Consider the following 17,377-nt stretch of genomic DNA (forward strand, 5'->3'; position numbering starts at 1 on the left):
CCTTTAATGTATTAGTCAAGAGATGTTCTTCGCGATTACCATGATTTCGGTCTGTTTCAGTGTACATTAATTAAGTAATGTACAAAAATAAGAGTCCCTTTCTTTCCACTGGCGTCAAGCAGAAATTGTAAGTTGTAACTAAGTTGCCGTGGTACCTTGCCTTTCTCTCAAAGAGCCGTGCGTTGACACATCACATAGAATATTCAGTTTATCTGATTATACCTTTATCCCTTTAAGAGTTGCTAGTTGTTGAAACAATTTGATATCAAATGATCAAGAATCTTAGCATGAACACTAGCCATTCAACCGAGGGAAAAAGCAGTCTTTCATTGGGATGAATAAGGATACCTCGACGATATGATAATCCAGGTTATTGTTAAACTGATTTTTTTACACAAACGTTGAACTGCTGGGGAGAAAGCCGATGTAACCTCACCAGTCGGAGATGTAAAAAAAAAATTTTGCTACTAAACTAAAAAAAGCTTTATAGTCCTTTATGACAATAACTTCGTCTTGTATAGCTGTCACTAATTCTTGCTACTCTCAGCGTACACCTACAATTCCATACTTGACCACCAATCGATCGAGAGAAGAATTTGAATACTTTGATTAGAGACGACTGCGCCATACAATCGATAACAACCAAAACACATCTGGTCGGTAAGAAAGAAAAGACAGAAAACCCCCATGATCAGAAAACATTCATAATGAAGCTTATCCGGAAACAGCCGTTCGCAGAATTCGCAAGATGAAAATATAGAACAAAATAGACGAACTTAGAAATACTCACAAACATCTCGTGCGAGATCCAGTGTTGTAAAACAAGTACCAAACTAATCCCAGCAGCCAATCGCAACAAAGGAAATTGGCCCACGGAGCCGATGAAACCTCAAAGTGAAAATACAGTAAGCGAACTGCACGTAAACCGAAACAACGCGAGTGATGAAGCCGCGAGTTATTAGTTTTACATCATAAAAAGAAGTGTACGTTTTCTAGACACATTCAGTGCGAAGTAAGGGCTGGGTCGCATTAGAACGAATTCCAATATTTTCAAAATTTTCGCTACAAAAATGTCGTCATTTCTGAGTGAGGTGATGGTCGCATCAAATAAGTTTCAACCAAAACTTTGCTGACGGGCTGATAAGACAATCACAAACTCATCTTGCTCTTTAGAGAAACCAAAACATCTCGCGCGAATTAGTAGACAAGAAAGAATCGTAATTTCGCGGCTTTGGAGATTTTAGAAATTCGTTTTTTAGTCTCAGAAAAACAACATGGCAATTTTTGTTGTGTCTGCGCATTACCGCCTGATTTTTTGCATTTCAGTTTACGATGACGTAGAAACTAGGGAACGTAATCATTTTACGCTACTTGTTGACAAATATTCATTAACCGCAAACAAAATTAGCTCTAGGTCGACCCGGCCCTAAACAAACACCAACGTAACTCCGATTACTATAAACATTAAATTGAAAATTTGCCCAGTTGGACGAAACTCCTTAGTATTGGCTTCGCTGAGAAAAAAATTCCTTTTAACAAGTAATGAAGATTGTACTTTCTCTCTGTATGATAAATGTTTTATCCTAGTAAACAATTTCCCATCATATCCTATTGATAGTTGTGCAAGACGAAATTAATTAAAATGCCCTAGAGCTCCACAGATTTGTGTCGCTTACTGAACTAACACTAAATCATTGGGAAATTTGAAAAACATCTTCATCAACTAAAGAAAGGATTTCCCCAGTAAATACTTATACAGTAAAATGACCGCTTGGGAGCATCTTCCTATGGACCAAGCGCTATATAAATAAAAAAAATAAATAAGACTTAGTAAAGTAAAGAAACGAAACTCTTGGTCAAAGTTTAGAAGTTTATTTCGTGACATTCTATTTCATTCCATTTGGTTAAAAAGAAGAAAAAAAAACATTTTCTTTATTCTTCTAGTCAAGTTCTTCACTGTTATGGTCACACTGAAGCAGCTACTGGGTTGAAACGAACGGCGATGAAAGCCAAAAACCGTTGAAAGGATCAGTCGTTCTCCTTTCTGTTTGTTTACCTTAGAAAAAGGTTTCTTACGGTTCTGAAAATATGGTAGCCTAGTCCCTCAATCCAAGATAGTTGATGATCATAACTAATATATTTATTTTATAAGTGTAAAATGTTGATAAAAGAAGTCAATCTGAAGAAATCAAATTGACAGTAAAAGTAATTAAATTTGATCAAACGTCAACGCTTTGATTAATTTCGATTATTTTATTTTATAAAACTGTTCAAAATATTGAAGCCAAAGTCAAGCCTACAGATCTCAAAACAGCCGCACAAAAATCTTGACGGTGTTTGATAACTGAACGTCACATACATAACAAGAAAGATTTTCTCAGATTCTACACTTTATTCCCTAATGGCTACCAGTTTATTCAATGCATCCTGATAATTCTATTTGTGCGATAAATTGTTTTGTCGTGTACATATGCTTACGAAGGCCAATAATATACATATCTATTGTAACAAACTGTGAGTTAAGGTTTAATTATGGTTGATTTAAGACCATTCCTTCTGTCTCAGTTCTACTCTTCTAATCTTGCCACTGACTGTTTTGGGTAAGTTCTCCACAAACTCAATCTATAAGGTAATTCAGGAAATAAATACATTAAAAGATTTGTTTGATAAAGTATACCCCTTTTTCACGACTAAAATGCTAATCTCTTCTGTTAGTGTAAATTAGCCTTTCTGGCCTTGACAATATCTTTAAAAACAATGTAATTTATATTCAAAGCGAGACTTAGGGGTGATATGCATGCATGCAAACCAAAGGATAGCAATCATTTGTCCCGTTGTGGAAAGGTCTGTTTTCTCCAATATAATTTCCTCTTTTTGAGGAACATCACGAAGTCGTCCGACGGTTCTTTTTCAATAATCCTTACTACAATCCTAATTAAAATCCACCAACTCCAAAACCAATCCTTATAGTTTCTCAAAAGACCTACAACTGTCCGTCCTAATTCAACGCCCTATCTGAATTTCAGCAATTGGCAAGTCTTCAACATTTCACATGCTCGTCATTCAAAGTTGAATTCCAAGGAAAGCCAGTTTGAATTCATTTCTTCATTTCAAGATCGATCTAACCGTCGACAGATTACCTTTCTCGGATACTTGTAGGGTGCTGTTATTTCTTTCACATGGTCTTGTAATTCTTTGACCAATGATTCCTTGTCTCCAGTAAAACGAGGAGAGAGAATAACAAAAGCTTTCACGATCTTAACATAAAGGAAAAAAAAATTTTAATAAGGAAATTAATAAAAAAAATCCTCCCTGAAACTGACAATTTTAAGCTTTCATTTGGGCAGATTATTTAAAGACGTTTTCACAGAGTATATACTCTTCAATTTGATTAGCTCGGTTCTACAACGATAAAACATCAATAAGACAAAGCTAATTTTTTTAAGAGCACCACATTTCTAAAGTCTGCCAAGATACTCAGTTTTAAAACAATAACTTGTTTATTGGGGTTTCTATGCAGAGGGGGTCTGGGTGGGAATCAAAGCCAGCGAAATGCCTCTAACTGAAGATTTGGTACTAGTAAGTAAGAAACAAGGCCTTTATTCTTGTGTCTCCCTATCAAAGCCCATATCTCACCTCCCCCCTTAGGGTATCGGGACTACTAACAACCGCTGCCTCTGCGACTGCTTGGTGTTCTATCAAGGCGTTTTCAACCTCAAATGGACCTATTCGATAGCTGGAAAAATTTAAAAAAAAAAATGCACAAATAAACAAGCAGAAAACGAAAATTATAAAACGGAAAACAAAACAAAACAAAAAAAAAAACAAAAAAAAAAACAAAACAAATAAATAGGCGTCAACTAATTTCTAAATTCTTCTACCGTGTGAATGTAACTTGTACTTTTGCAAAATACCTCTGCGATCGATAAAAGATCAGACTGCTAACATCTTAACTTTGTAAACAGCAAATGGAGCGTGATGCTTCACGACTGTTCTTAGAAACTTGAAAGGTATCCGACGAGTTTCTTTGCCGAGACGAGACGAAACGCCGTGTCAAACCAGCCACGAGCTTTTATGTCACCGGTATTGACAATTTTTATTTCATTCTCTGATCATATTCGTTCGGAATTTTAGGACCGTAACGAGAAGTACGCTTCACAAACGGTATACCTTTTCTTCTTTTGTACTTTCTTCAACCGTGTTAATTTTGAAGTATCAATATCTTTCTCGGCATGGATTTAAAATCTGAAAATACTTTTATTTTATGCTTTATAGAATTTATAGAAAACAGATTTCCTTATCGCGGGCGAAATGATAAATCGATTGTTTTCACCTGATTTTGAATTCAACATTGAATGATTTTATTTATTTATTATTACCTTGAGTAAGGCAGAAAGTAGTTCAAAGTCTTTGTTGAAATCCTAATCAGGCTTAGTGTGAAAAAATTACCTCTTTGTAATTTAACTAGTAAAATCACCAAACTCATTTGCTCGTTTATCTACCTATTCTTTTCGAATCTTTTCCTGAGCTACCTTTTGCCTTCTTATTTATTTACTCGTTTATTATTGATGGAAACGAAAATGTTCAAACCACATTATCAGCTACCAACCCCGCTGAGAGTATGACGTCATCAGATCGACCAACGAAATAAAAGTATCCATCTTTGTCTTTGTAAGCTTTATCACCTGAAGTATAACGTTTATGATGTTATCAAAACTACAGATACAGTTAGACTAGGTTTACACTAGAGGAGAGTTTTCCAGATTCGTAAATGTTTCCGGATTCATCAATTTTGGAGTATTCGGATTCGTAGGCGTTTACACTGAAAGGATATTCGGATTCCTGACCGTTTACACACAACGACAACTCCGGGAACATTCGAAATGGAATGGTCACCAAGCCTAGTGTTGTTTCGTCGTTCGATCGACAAAGTGAAAATACCTCCGCCCAAAAAGGCTAGAGTAGATCCAGATGCCACTGAGGCAAATTTGAGCTGGACAGGTGCCAAGCCATCTAACGTAGTCGGCGATTAAGTGTGGCTGACGTTAATCTTCCTTGCAATAATAATTTGCGTTTCCTCATAAACACTGCGGTACACATGATAAAATTTATTGAGGAGGCAGTGTGGCTGAGTGGTTAGAGTGTCGGACTCGTAATCCGCCGCTCCCGGGTTCGAGTCCCACCCTGACCACTGGATTTGTTTCACGGTAGCCCCGAGTTCAGATCCTTGGCCACGCTTGTAAATAGCCAACTGGTTTGCCTCCGGCCGGTTGGGGTTCTTAATGATGTTGTGTTCAATTTAGACCATTTGTTTCATTTGTTTGCAAGGACCACAATGGAAACTACTGGTTCACCAGCAATTGTGTAATCCTATGAAAAGACTTTTTTTTTTTTTTTTTTTTTTTATCGCCTGAACCTGCAAGAAGATTAGACAACTGGAGACCTCCAGCAATGTTAGCACCAGATCCTCCATTTTGGTTTCACCGCAAACTCAATAGGTTGCAGGCGGAAAAAATATCCGGATTCGAGAAAAAAAGCGGGTACACGACATAACTTTCCGGATACAAAAGTTATCGGATTCAAAGTTCCCACTTTAAATTCCGGATTCAAAATCTCCGGAGACACGACCAAACCGGGGAGTTTTTATTTCGGATTCGTCCACTTTCGTGTAAACGGCAAAATCAATCCGGTACTAAAACGTGTCGGATTCATCACGAATCCGGAACAATATCCTCTAGTGTAAACCTAGTCTTAAGAACAAGATCCTCCGTTTTCAAGGTCCAAGGTATTTTAGTGATCTTGTAAAAATTTGAAGAAAGTAGAGGGGTTATACATCAAACGTCGACAAGGCCTGTGGTTCAGTTATAACATTTCATCAAAAAGCATCGGCTGTAATTTCATATTCAAGTTAAGTCACGGAATTCAGTGGACGTTGTGCATGCGTCTAAGGACCAAAAATTTACATGCAAGGTCACTTTTAATTTACCAGTCCAATAGAAATTGTCGTGGAACACAGCATTTGTTCGATCCGGATCATCCTGTGAATAAGAAAAAAAAAAAAAAACACCTGAGCCGACAGCCTGTTTCATTTTAGAGTGTTAAATCTATGGTACTTTGCAAAATTTTGACCCTTTAAATTTTAACCTTTAAATTGTTTTTCTGGATTAGCGATATTGTTGACCTCGGCAAAGAACACTGTCACATACAGGCCTGTTTTTTTGTTTTTCATGTTATTTTTTGTCAACTAAAATGCTAGAGAAGAAACAACTGCAAACACATAAAAATGAAAATTTGAAAGTTACCACATAGCGAGTAAAAAGTCCTATGGGTCTGTTTGGTGAGAGTTCCACAACAACTTCACCTTCCACTCCATCTTGGCATTCATTCCCTTTTTCATCCACAATCTGAAAAATTAGATTACTCAGTATGTCATACCGTAGTAACACAAATATTAACTTTAAATGAGTGACCTCTAACTGGAGAAATAGATCACTAATTCGAATTTTTAATTTACATTCGTTTAAAATTGTTATGTCCATAATGTTCGCTTAATAAAGTATATTCAAAATACAAGGCTAAAAGATTAGGAAAATATTATTAAAATGTTTAAACCAAACGTTTTTGGCTATTTGCCATCATGATGGCAAAGTGGAAAACGTTTGGTTTAAACATTTTAATAATTTTTTCCTAATCTTTTAGCGGCCTTGTATACAGAATATAAAATTGTTGCATTTTCTTGAATTTGTGTCTGTCTACTCACAGAGCTTCGAGCGGCTCGACGTTTTCTCCAAAGTTGTTATTTAACGACAGAAACTGTCTTAAAATGGTAATAAGACATAAAAAGGAAAGGACACCTTGTGCAGTAAAACACAACGGTTTAGTCAAATGTTTGTTCAAGTCATATGAAAATACTACAAATGTTTTAAGCATTACGTTCTCAGCAGAATGGAAAATCGACCTTGCCCTGTCGTAATTCAGAGTTTTATACCAAATAGTTCTATTCACTTATCATAATGCTTCGTGTTTTAGTAAGATAGGTGGTCCACCTGAGGATGTATGTTTCTCCAAAACGCTCAACTTAATAAATCCGTCTACTACTACCAGTGCCACTACAACACCTCCCTTCGTTAACATCACTACGTGTCGTCATCTAATGACCAACTTACTATGACGGACATAAAGTAACTGGAAAATTCACCAACCGTCAAGTTGTATCCTGGAGCAGGTTTACCCATGGATCCTGGCCGATTTTCGAGACAACGAAAGGTGCCGCACAGCAAGGTCTAAAGTTAAATAAAGAGATTTAGCAAATTTGATCGTTGATATATCAAGAAATCGCCAATTTGCTAGATTATGGTAATTCTAAGATCAAGGCTAACTACCTATATTCCTACACTATCCGTATGCAGCAGTTATAATTCGTGCCCTTAATATTTTGTGGTAGGTAGAGTGCCGACATGATTAATATGCAGTTTCGTGATACTATTTGCTGTCAAATAACATCACCAGAAAAAATCGTCTTATTTGCCGGGGAAACATGTTCGGAAATGCTATTTTTTGTACCTCATTAAAGACTAAACTGTTGTGAAAGCAAAGTTCAAAATTTATGGCATCTTCTTGTTTGACCTAACTTACAGTTTCAGTTTGACCATATCCTTCTCTTATCTCCAGCCCAGTCTGCTCTCGCCACTCAGTTACGACCTCAGGATTTAAAGGCTCTCCTGCGCTTAAACAATGCCTCAGTGACGGAAACTTGTATTTGCTAAGGTCCTCTTGGATCATCATTCGATATACAGTGGGGGCCGAGCAAAACGTGCTGATTGGATACTTTTGAAGCGCATCTAATATAGCTACGGGCTCAAAACGTGCCTTATGGTATACGAATACGCAGGCGCCTTGAGACCATGGGCCAAAAACGCTGCTGTAAGCAGATTTAGCCCAGCCCGTGTCAGAAAGGTTCCAATGGACATCCTCAGGAATGTTGTCCAACCAATATCTGTGTAGCAAAGCAAAGGTATTTTGAACTGAGCGATACTAATTTAAGTTACCGGTCAAAAATACAAGCTACTCGATAAATCATGTGTGCTAAAAAAAGTGTCAGTGAAAGTGAATACTGAAAGTTTACTTTTAAATTAAAACGAAACAGCTTTACCTAAGCTGGAAGGAGACGCTCACGACCTTTATCTTGTATTTTGCTCCGAAATTTAACCATCAACAGGCCGGCAGAAACGTCTTGTTTCAACCTTTTGTCTACTGACCTCTCTTTGGGTGTCTGTCGTTTCACTTTGCACAGAAATGATTAAGAAACCATAAAATTGACTTCCATGATAACCTGATACTACTCATTGACGTCACATCTCATTACCTTAGAAACCGTTTTCAAGACAACGTGAGAAAAAAGCGCAGTGTGCAGAGAAAATCCCCTTTAAATAATCAGAATAAGTCTTCAGGGCCCGAAAAGTTACCATGAAATTAGACTACGATCGAGCAGTCCCTTCGAAATCCGCCGCGCGAGTCCAAAAAAAATCCATGCGCCTGACTCACGGAGCTCCCGCGGCGCGTAAGTCAAAATTAGAGCTTTCAGCAGCGCGCTAACGCCCATTTTTTTTCTTCATGGAATTTTTTTCTACTCCCGCGGCGGAATTCGCCGAATGATGTGTGATTATAAGTCATGACTGCTTGATGAGACTTACTTTCCAGTAATAGCGTGCCCCAACCCACTACTAGCATGCGTGTGCTCTGCCATCTTTGGGAGTCCTGTCGTTCCACTTGTGAAAAACAATGTCATTGGTTCGCTGCTCAGTGTTTCTTCGCACTGAAAAACATTTACAGTTGAGTCCGCCCTGACTAGTATCTCGTGTTTATACACAAAGAATTCGCATGGAGAAGTACATACAACGGCGGTACCTTTACTGAGTCGAAGAGCAAACGCTAAAAGTAGTATCGTAGTATATCTACAATAAATAAAAATTGACCAGTCGATGAGACAACAACAAACTGTAGGAAATAAGAGTACTTGCTTTATGCTCATTCGAGGCCTGTGCGTATAGTTCTTGGAAAGGAAGCCAACCTCTCCTAAGTACAAAAAAAATGCTTAAGTCAAGAGAGCCTTGGGTATTTTTTGATACAATGACACAAAGAAAGGACTATATATATTTACTTGTCTGGACTCTTTTCATCTTCTTTCACCAGTAACTTTGATTTCAAATATGGTGAACAATTGGCAACCTACAATGAAAGTAAAAAGCTGTCAACAGCTCAATAGACAAATTGAATGCAACTCCAACTCATTTCAGATCTGGTTGATCTTTTACCGACCATTTTTTACATAATGCTATCATTCAACACCAAGGACCTCAAGAATGTTTTTTTAACTTGTTGCACTGATTTTCCTGATTCACCTATATCTAAATGCTTTTTCCGACGGATTGCTCATAACTGCAAGCAAGTTCAACTTTTAATTCCACAGACTACCCGGACTCTCTCACAAAAGTAATCATGTGTGCTTTAAATTTCAACACATTTGGTAACAACGTTACTGAAAATATACGACTCTGCCAAGAAGTTGAAACGGGTTCTGTTTGGTCCCTTCGAAGCAGTAAGTAGTTTATACGGTGGCCCAAAAGTGTCACGGCAATTTCAATTTGGCCACGGCAATTTCAACTTGGCCACGGCAAATTTCAATTTAGCCACGGCAATTTCAACTTGGCCACGGCAATTTCAAGTTAGCCTCGGCAATTTCAACTTGGCCACGGCAAATTTCAATTTGACCACGGCAATTTCAATTTACTCACGGCAATTTCAGTTTGCTCACGGCAGTTTCAATTTACTCACAGCAATTTCAATTTCTATTACTCGAGCAATAAGCCCCAAGTGCATTGTAGGTTATTTCTCATAAGACAGCACTTCGAGTGAGCAGGCGAAGCCAATTTTCCTAGGTGGGAAAGTTTTGTGATCCAACGCTGGAAGATGTTTTGCGGAAATTGTGGCGCATCTGTTATGTCAACAATGGCGTTTCTTAAAAGCTGGGGATTAAACTCCACCATATTTCGATGTAACTTGTACTGTTTAAGCTTTCTCTTGAGTGTACCAAAGTTTATTGTTATGTTGTAGTGTTTCCGTAACATGTAGAGAATTTCCTGATACTCATAACCCTTAAAAAACAAGGATTCTAAAGTCACTCTTAGGTTTACCGCCAATTTAAACCGCTACAAGTTTTACGCGCAAGTTCTACTGGGATTTTTCAGTAATTCCGCTGACATGTGGTCATATTAAAATTGAAACTGCCATGAGCAAATTGAAATAGCCGTGAGTAAATTGAAACTGCCGTGAGCAAATTGAAATTGCCGTGAGTAAATTGAAACTGCCGTGAGCAAATTGAAATTGCCGTGAGTAAATTGAAACTTCCGTGAGCAAATTGAAATTGCCGTGAGTAAATTGAAACTGCCGTGAGTAAATTGGAATTGCCGTGAGTAAATTGAAATTGAAATTGCCGTGGCCAAATTGAAATTTGCCGTGGCCAAGTTGAAATTGCCGTGGTTAAATTGAAATTGTCGTGGCCAAATTGAAATTGCCGTGGCCACGTTGATTTTGCCGAGAGCAAATTGAAATTACCGCGGCCAAGTTGAAATTGCCGTCGCCAAGTTGAAATTGCCGTGGCCAAATTGAAATTGCCGTGACACTTTTGGGCCTCCGTAAGTTTATGATATTCAAAGCTAGTTTTTTATTCCCTTTCTCCTCGCAAAATAATCATTTTAGTACTCTTAATTAGCATAAAGAGAAAAAAAGGGTTTTCGCGTTTTTCAGCAGTCTAGTCGCCAGAACACGCTTCTCCGAAATGAATGTACCAAGGCCCCTTAGGATATCAGTCTGATGGCTGATTGGGCCACCCCGGTTAAAGAAAGTTCATATCACCCAAATACCTTACCTCATCAACAAACATAGCACTTTCCGGGTCTGCAATGATGCAAGTCGCTTTAGAGGTAAGCAGCCGTGACTCGATGTCTTTAGCTCGTAACTGAGTCGATCCGGGACTGATTACATTTCCTGACAACAGTAACCCAACGTATCAATAAGTGGTCTTCCAACAGTAATCGCTCGTTAAGATGTCACGCAACAGCATAACGCGACAAATTGAAGAAAACAAATAAGCTAGACAATTGAATCTACGAGCTTGTTATCATTTTTGTGTGGCTTACACAAATTGTATAGCCATGTTATGGCACGATCGGATTTAATTATTTATTTATTTATTTACTCATTTATTTATCTGTCCACGAATGTCACGTGGTCTAGTGTCGTAAGGCGTGCTATTCTGAGTCAGCCATCTTGATCTCGAGTATTTTTTTTTCAGGTGACCGTTTGACGAGTTAGTTCTCCTCACACAAGCCAACGCACCCAGATCCGGCTTGTTTTATAACTGCAGCTTGTGCAAGAGCTTTTACGTTCTTAAAAGACAACATTTAACAGCTTGAATCTTCGGTACGAGTTGTACTACACTGAAAGGAGTCATTGCACTCTCGCAAGCCAACAACTAGCAGTTTAATCTATCGATGCGGGTTGCACCGCTGAGTCTCTAAAAGAGTTTGGAAGTGTTTGAAACTGCCTGAAGCCTCCTGGAAGGTCCATAAAGTGAAATTAGTTGTCTTGTAGTTGCATTCTCCATGCATAGTTGAGCCTTTCGATTGTGTAGATCACACTATCCTTGCTGAAAAACTCAAGGGAGTTGGAATAATGGGTAGTATGTGGAATTGGATCAATGATTACCTCTCCGACCGTGTGCCAAGGACCCAAGTCAATGGCATAATATAAGATCGGATCTAAGACCTGTTGAAGTTGGAGTACCCCAAGGGTCTGTATTAGGCCCCAGACTCTTTGCAACTTATGTTAATGACTTACCGGATCATGTCCACAGAGGGGAGTTATATGTATGCGGACGATACAACAATCTATCTAATAGGTGACACTGTTCTTGAGATTGTTCCAGTTTTACAAGAGGTTCTTAACCAGGTGTATACCTGGTGCCTTAAGAATAGACTGATAATTCACAAGGGTAAATCTGAGGCATGATTTTGTGCATTAGACCCTTCAATGGTCCTTTGGAACCTCTGAAGTTGGGCGAGGATTTTATCTGGTACATATCCTCTACTGTGTGTCTCGGGATTATCATCGCTGACAAACTGTCTTGGTCTCAGCATATTAAATCAATTTGTGTGTCATTCAATAACAAAGTTAAAATACTGAGACATAAGTTTTCTACCCAAATCTATGTTAGCAACTCTGTATTTTAAGACTTTAATCCCAAGTGTCCTCTGTGGGGTTGTGGTCTGGGGCTCTGGCTCCAAATTTAAAAATTAGCATTGATACATATCAGAGCTGCTAGACAAATTCATAAGTTGCCAAAGGACATTAAAGGTTAGGGGTGGATGCCTCTTGAATATTTTTATAAATTTTGTATTTTAATTGTTACTCACAAGGCTTTTTATAATTTAGGTTTAGAGGAAATAAATTCATTAGTTGTTACATAGGAGCTGTTAAGAGCTATAATCTTAGGAAAACTTTAAATATTTTAGTTAATAAGCCAAACACTGAGCTCGATCGTAATTCTTTTGTACACAGGGCTGCAATTGCCTGGAATTCCCTGTCTGACAGTGTAAGATCTTTTTCTAAATCAACAGGTTTTAAAAGTCAACTGAAGCAGTTAACACATAATGTTATGAATATCACTTTTGGAAAAGGTAGTTCTGTAGTTTATAAAAAGAATTCAGACTTTTATTATTATTGATACATATGTGATTATTTATCTTATAATCTAATGTATAATACATTATCATGTGTTTTATTTTATTGTTGATTTATTGCAGTAGGTCCACATCAGCTGTAAAGTTGTCTTATTCCCCTTTTGACCTGCTTTACTAAATAAAGTTATGTTTGTGTATAGGTATGTATGTATGAATTCACGGAGGCATATTTTAAAACGACAAAAGTAGGTATGGGAATCTCGATTGTACAATACTGGTCAAGGATTGGCTTTAATGACAATTTTGTGAAAACAAAGGATATCTTATCCCGTTTTAAGGATCATCATTGAAGTTTAATGCTTATGATGCTCTATTTAAATGTATTTTACTTGCCAGTATTGAAACAAGTTTTTGGATAACACAAAATGTGGAATGATGTGATGTTTTGGTTTTCACTAAAGAATTTCTACGATGCTTATATTCAATTGCTTATAGGAGCCTAGTAGTTTAATGTTACAACTGAAATATGATTATTATTATTAATATGTTTTCCAGAATTGTAATGTCAAGAATTGTTCAGACCTTAACATTTCTTAACTTCCTGTAAGCTTGACAGTCTTCTAAATTCTCGTCATAATGGGCATTGATATTTAAACTTGGTAACAATACATGACTTGTGTATTAGGCTTTTATTTGGTACACTACAACTCCTTTTCAGTAACTTGTTCGGTTTTGTTTCATTCACAACACTGATATACATGAAAAATTACACTCTTGATTGGCTGAAAACAGCTAGGTGTCTTTTTCATCACTAGAGCAAAAGTAATTACTCAAGTACAAATGTAAACTACTAGTAGCCTCAGCAACAATAGATCACACAAAGTAGGTTGTCCTGATTGATACACATAGTATCTGACCGAAATAAACAAAAGCTTGAATTTTTTTTTTTTTGGTATATTGATAGAAACTGACAAAAGTGCATTCCTGAGTAAGATTTCAGCTGAAGGACAAATTTTGATAGCATGTCAAATTGACCATTTACATGATGATGTCAAGTGCACCTTTTCATTTCATGTCTCCACCGACATAGCTTGAATTTGGAAAGCACACTGGCATGAAATAACAATATCAATGATAAGAAAACTTGGAAGACTCTGGTACTTTAAATCATGATACCATCATGTGCTTGCCTGCACACTGAACTCTGTTGTGTTTAAGTTATGTCTGATTACTGTTCCTGAAATCTATTATGGTGACACCTATCTCTATTGAACTTTCTGTTGAATAAAACCTCCAGGTCAAAGTGTTAATCTTAATGGGTTAAAAGTGATTAGCAGTTTAAATGTAATGTTACTTCAGAGTACTACCTAACATATGATTCATTAAAATAGCTAGTGCTTGTGTTTTCATCTTGTAAATATCTTAGGTAGTACTCTGAAGTAACATTACATTTAAACTGCTAATCACTTTTAACCCATTAAGATTCACACTTTGACCTGGAGGTTTTATTCAACAGGAGGTTCAATAGAGATAGGTGTCACCATAATAGATTTCAGGAACAGTAATCAGACATAACTTAAACACAACAGAGTTATATGTGCAGGCAAGCGCATGATGGTATCATGATTTAAAGTACCAGAATCTTTCAAGTCTTCTTATTATTGATATTGTTATTTCAAAAATGCACCTCTCTTTTTTCCCTAGATTCTTCCATTTGCAACCCCATATCCACCTACCTCTACTAAATTTTTCTGTGTTCTTTATTGAAAATACAGTCCCACAAAATCCAAATACAATAATTAGAGTAAACATTTTGCTCTCAACCAACTGAAAATAGAATTTTGTGCCCTAATGGATAATAGAAACCTACACTCAGCATTGTGTTACTTTACATGTATGTATTGTCCAACATTCAAACCAAATCAAGCTCCCAATGGGTTCTAGTGTAGTTTTCATCATTTCCCGAATGTTTCAGCCTTCTGGAAAATTCTGTCCTCGTGTACTGGTACACAAAATACCAAAAATATTCAAATGAAACGCTTCCCTAGAGTTAATTTCACATCACTTGCCTTGGAAAAGACAATCAACCTAGGTCTATAAACTTCAGAACTCAATTCCACTTTGTTATGTAAACATAATCATGACTGGATCTATTAGGCCACTACGGGAGATGATCCTGACCCTTCTTTTAGTTGCTAAAATCTTCAGGTTACATGTGTAACCTTTGTTGTCAAAGTGAGGCCTCGATCCTTTACAAAGTTTGCCCATTAACCCTCATCTTGAAAATGAACCTTTCAAGACTATTGTATGCCAGTTATCTTATTTTATCGATGAACAGGAACAATATTGAAAACTGTCTAACTTAATCAGATATTAGCTCTTCTAATAGAAACTCAATAACACATCAGACACTAGAAAGCAGCTCAATTTCGTAAGCTACACATGTACGCATTACGGACCTATTTTTCCTAGAGGGGGTGCGAGAATTAATTCAAAAGACAACAAAACAAAGATGACATGTAAGATTGCAACTAGAAAGCCTTTTGGCTTCCATCTAATGAACTGCTACAAGGCTGTTAAGAAATTTCAAATGTTAGACAAAGTTAAAAGAACGAAGGGTAGTTAGGAATTCTGAGGATCTGCATGCGCATCTGATTGTACCCTCAATCTCCAGACAAAGACACAGAGAATAACCGGGACACAATTTTAAGGCAGAGTGTCACTGAAAAATCTTAGTGGTGACCGAGTGATGATATTTCAAAAAAGTATTCCAGTTTTTACCTGTCCTCAGGCAAGCGATGTTAATGAGCCACCATTCTGGAAGTCTCGGCAAAATGACCATGACACGGTCTCCCCTCTGAACTTCACATGCACCCGCTAGAACATTTGCAGTCCTTGAAAATAACAAAGAAAGTACATGTAGTTATTTCCTTTCACAACATCAGCGAAGGGGACCACTAAAATTTTGGAAATAAAAATTGCCAATGAAAAATCTACTCTCTGGGATCAGCTGTTCACTGCGTGATCCACACTTAACTTGCTGCTCCTACAGCTGTAATAGCCTCAGTACCAGAGATTACAGGCTAATTTAAAGCGGCGCATTAATTGAGTGAGTCTTAAATTTGATAATGTTCACCTTCTGCTGTTTTCGGTAAGTTGCTGGAATGACCATTTTATTTGTTTTCCTTTATCATCGACCCACCAGAAGGCCGGATTCTTTTCTGTCCGTTCTCCAGTCTAAGAAAGAATTCAGTCAAAGAAAAAAGCATGAATAAGAAAGTTTCTTGTTATGCTTGTTCAGTTAGCTCAGTTGGTGGAGCTGGAACACTGCGCCGGTATCGAAAAGGTCAAGGGTTAAAATCCCGTGCGGGCCTGAATTTTTTTTCAGGCCTTATTTTCACTTCTACATAAATAGTGTTCATTACTACGAGAATCGCTTTCATGCAAGAAAGTTCCTGATCGCTATTATTCATCATTCTAAGGTCAAGAATTATAAAGAAGCTTTCAAACATCATTTGACACGTAGTTCTACGTTTGAAAGGTGAGTATTTTAAGTACAAGACGGATCATCTTTCCTTCATGTAAGCGTAGACAGCATAACAAGTAATTTCATTATGTAAATTCCCATGCTCACTAAATCAAGAATGAATGCACAACGATCAGTTCTAAGACAATGTTGATGTCACGCAAAATCCACAAAAGGGAACTTCACCTATTAATTTTTGTTACAAAATCAAGCTAAGTGATCTTTGGTTTCACGGTACGAAACTAACCTTTTTGTTACATTCTCAAGCTCCCTTGTGATTACCATTGGATATCAAAACTATGGAGGCATTTTTTTAACGCTTGCCGTGATTTGAATCTTCTCTCGAATCATTAAAAATTCCCTTGCATACATACATACATATACTTTATTTCAACTCGAATTTTCAGAGTAGCTCTATTGAGCTAATATCTAATATCTTCCCTTGAGTACAGCAAAATGCACAACAACTTAACCCGTGCACTGAAACGATCAAGCGTCTAACCACCGTGACAATTTAGAGTGTAATGACCTGGTTTGAGACTAATGCCTTTTCCTTTTGCGCCCAATCATCAAGAACATTGGCAAAGTTGAAGTACTCTGGAACCCTGATGTGAAATTCTCTCCGCTCCTTCTCGTAGTCGGTGAATCCAACTTTGGAATCGAATACTGGTGGTGTTGTTAAGTGAACATGTCCAGAATTCCACCGCGAAAAGATGCATTTAATTGCTGCAACTGATCCACGGTGTATCCTAGATGATCTTCCTAACTGGTAACGAAATCTAAGCGCTGAGGCTAAATAAACTAGCCGCATTTCGTTCGCCACCAAGGTGATGGCCGAGTTGGACTGCGTTACAAATTTCCGGAATCAATGAAATTTGTGCTGATTAATCGGTCAATGGAGCCTGGGCCGACCTCTTCACAGAGCGAATGACGAAAGGGCTAACGCTCGAAAAGTCAGCTTTGAAACACAAGAGACGTCTAAAAGGTGGCCAAAATTACATTATCGACTCAGTTGACAAAACCCAAATGACCTTGTTTCTCCCACCGACGTAGCACCACAGTTTCTTTAGAAACTTGCCCCCTTTATTCATTAGACCTTTTCACGGCTTGC

At 37.5% G+C, this 17,377-nt stretch overlaps 1 protein-coding gene and 1 pseudogene across 1 annotated transcript; one reads left to right on the forward strand and one right to left on the reverse strand.

Annotated features, from left to right (window-relative positions):
- Positions 1-1,850: 1,850 nt before the first annotated feature.
- On the reverse strand, positions 1,851-17,137 carry LOC111340554 (acyl-coenzyme A synthetase ACSM3, mitochondrial-like). The gene is made up of 15 exons (XM_022947413.2): positions 16,796-17,137; positions 15,877-15,977; positions 15,522-15,634; positions 10,928-11,046; positions 9,161-9,228; positions 9,021-9,075; positions 8,694-8,815; positions 7,636-7,996; positions 7,203-7,283; positions 6,303-6,404; positions 5,987-6,038; positions 4,610-4,685; positions 3,637-3,736; positions 3,141-3,257; positions 1,851-2,622 (listed from the first exon to the last, which is right to left on the reverse strand). The coding sequence occupies exons 1-15, from the start codon at positions 17,075-17,077 to the stop codon at positions 2,542-2,544; spliced, it is 1,830 nt and encodes a 609-aa protein (XP_022803148.2). The 5' UTR covers positions 17,078-17,137; the 3' UTR covers positions 1,851-2,541.
- LOC148733742 (uncharacterized) lies at positions 11,298-12,937 on the forward strand (annotated as a pseudogene).
- Positions 17,138-17,377: the final 240 nt, after the last annotated feature.

Source organism: Stylophora pistillata, chromosome 4, assembly GCF_964205215.1.
Source record: "Stylophora pistillata chromosome 4, jaStyPist1.2, whole genome shotgun sequence".
NCBI lineage: Eukaryota > Metazoa > Cnidaria > Anthozoa > Scleractinia > Pocilloporidae > Stylophora > Stylophora pistillata.

Excerpts from the sequence above, each read along its gene's own strand:
- LOC111340554 (XM_022947413.2), bottom strand. The coding sequence starts at position 17,077 with ATGCGGCTAGTTTATTTAGCCTCAGCGCTTAGATTTCGTTACCAGTTA. Across the intron at positions 9,076-9,160 it reads GATGAAAAGAGTCCAGACAA|GAGAGGTTGGCTTCCTTTCC; the intron begins GTAAATATATAT and ends TTTTGTACTTAG. Across the intron at positions 2,623-3,140 it reads CCTACAAGTATCCGAGAAAG|ATTGAGTTTGTGGAGAACTT; the intron begins GTAATCTGTCGA and ends ATTACCTTATAG.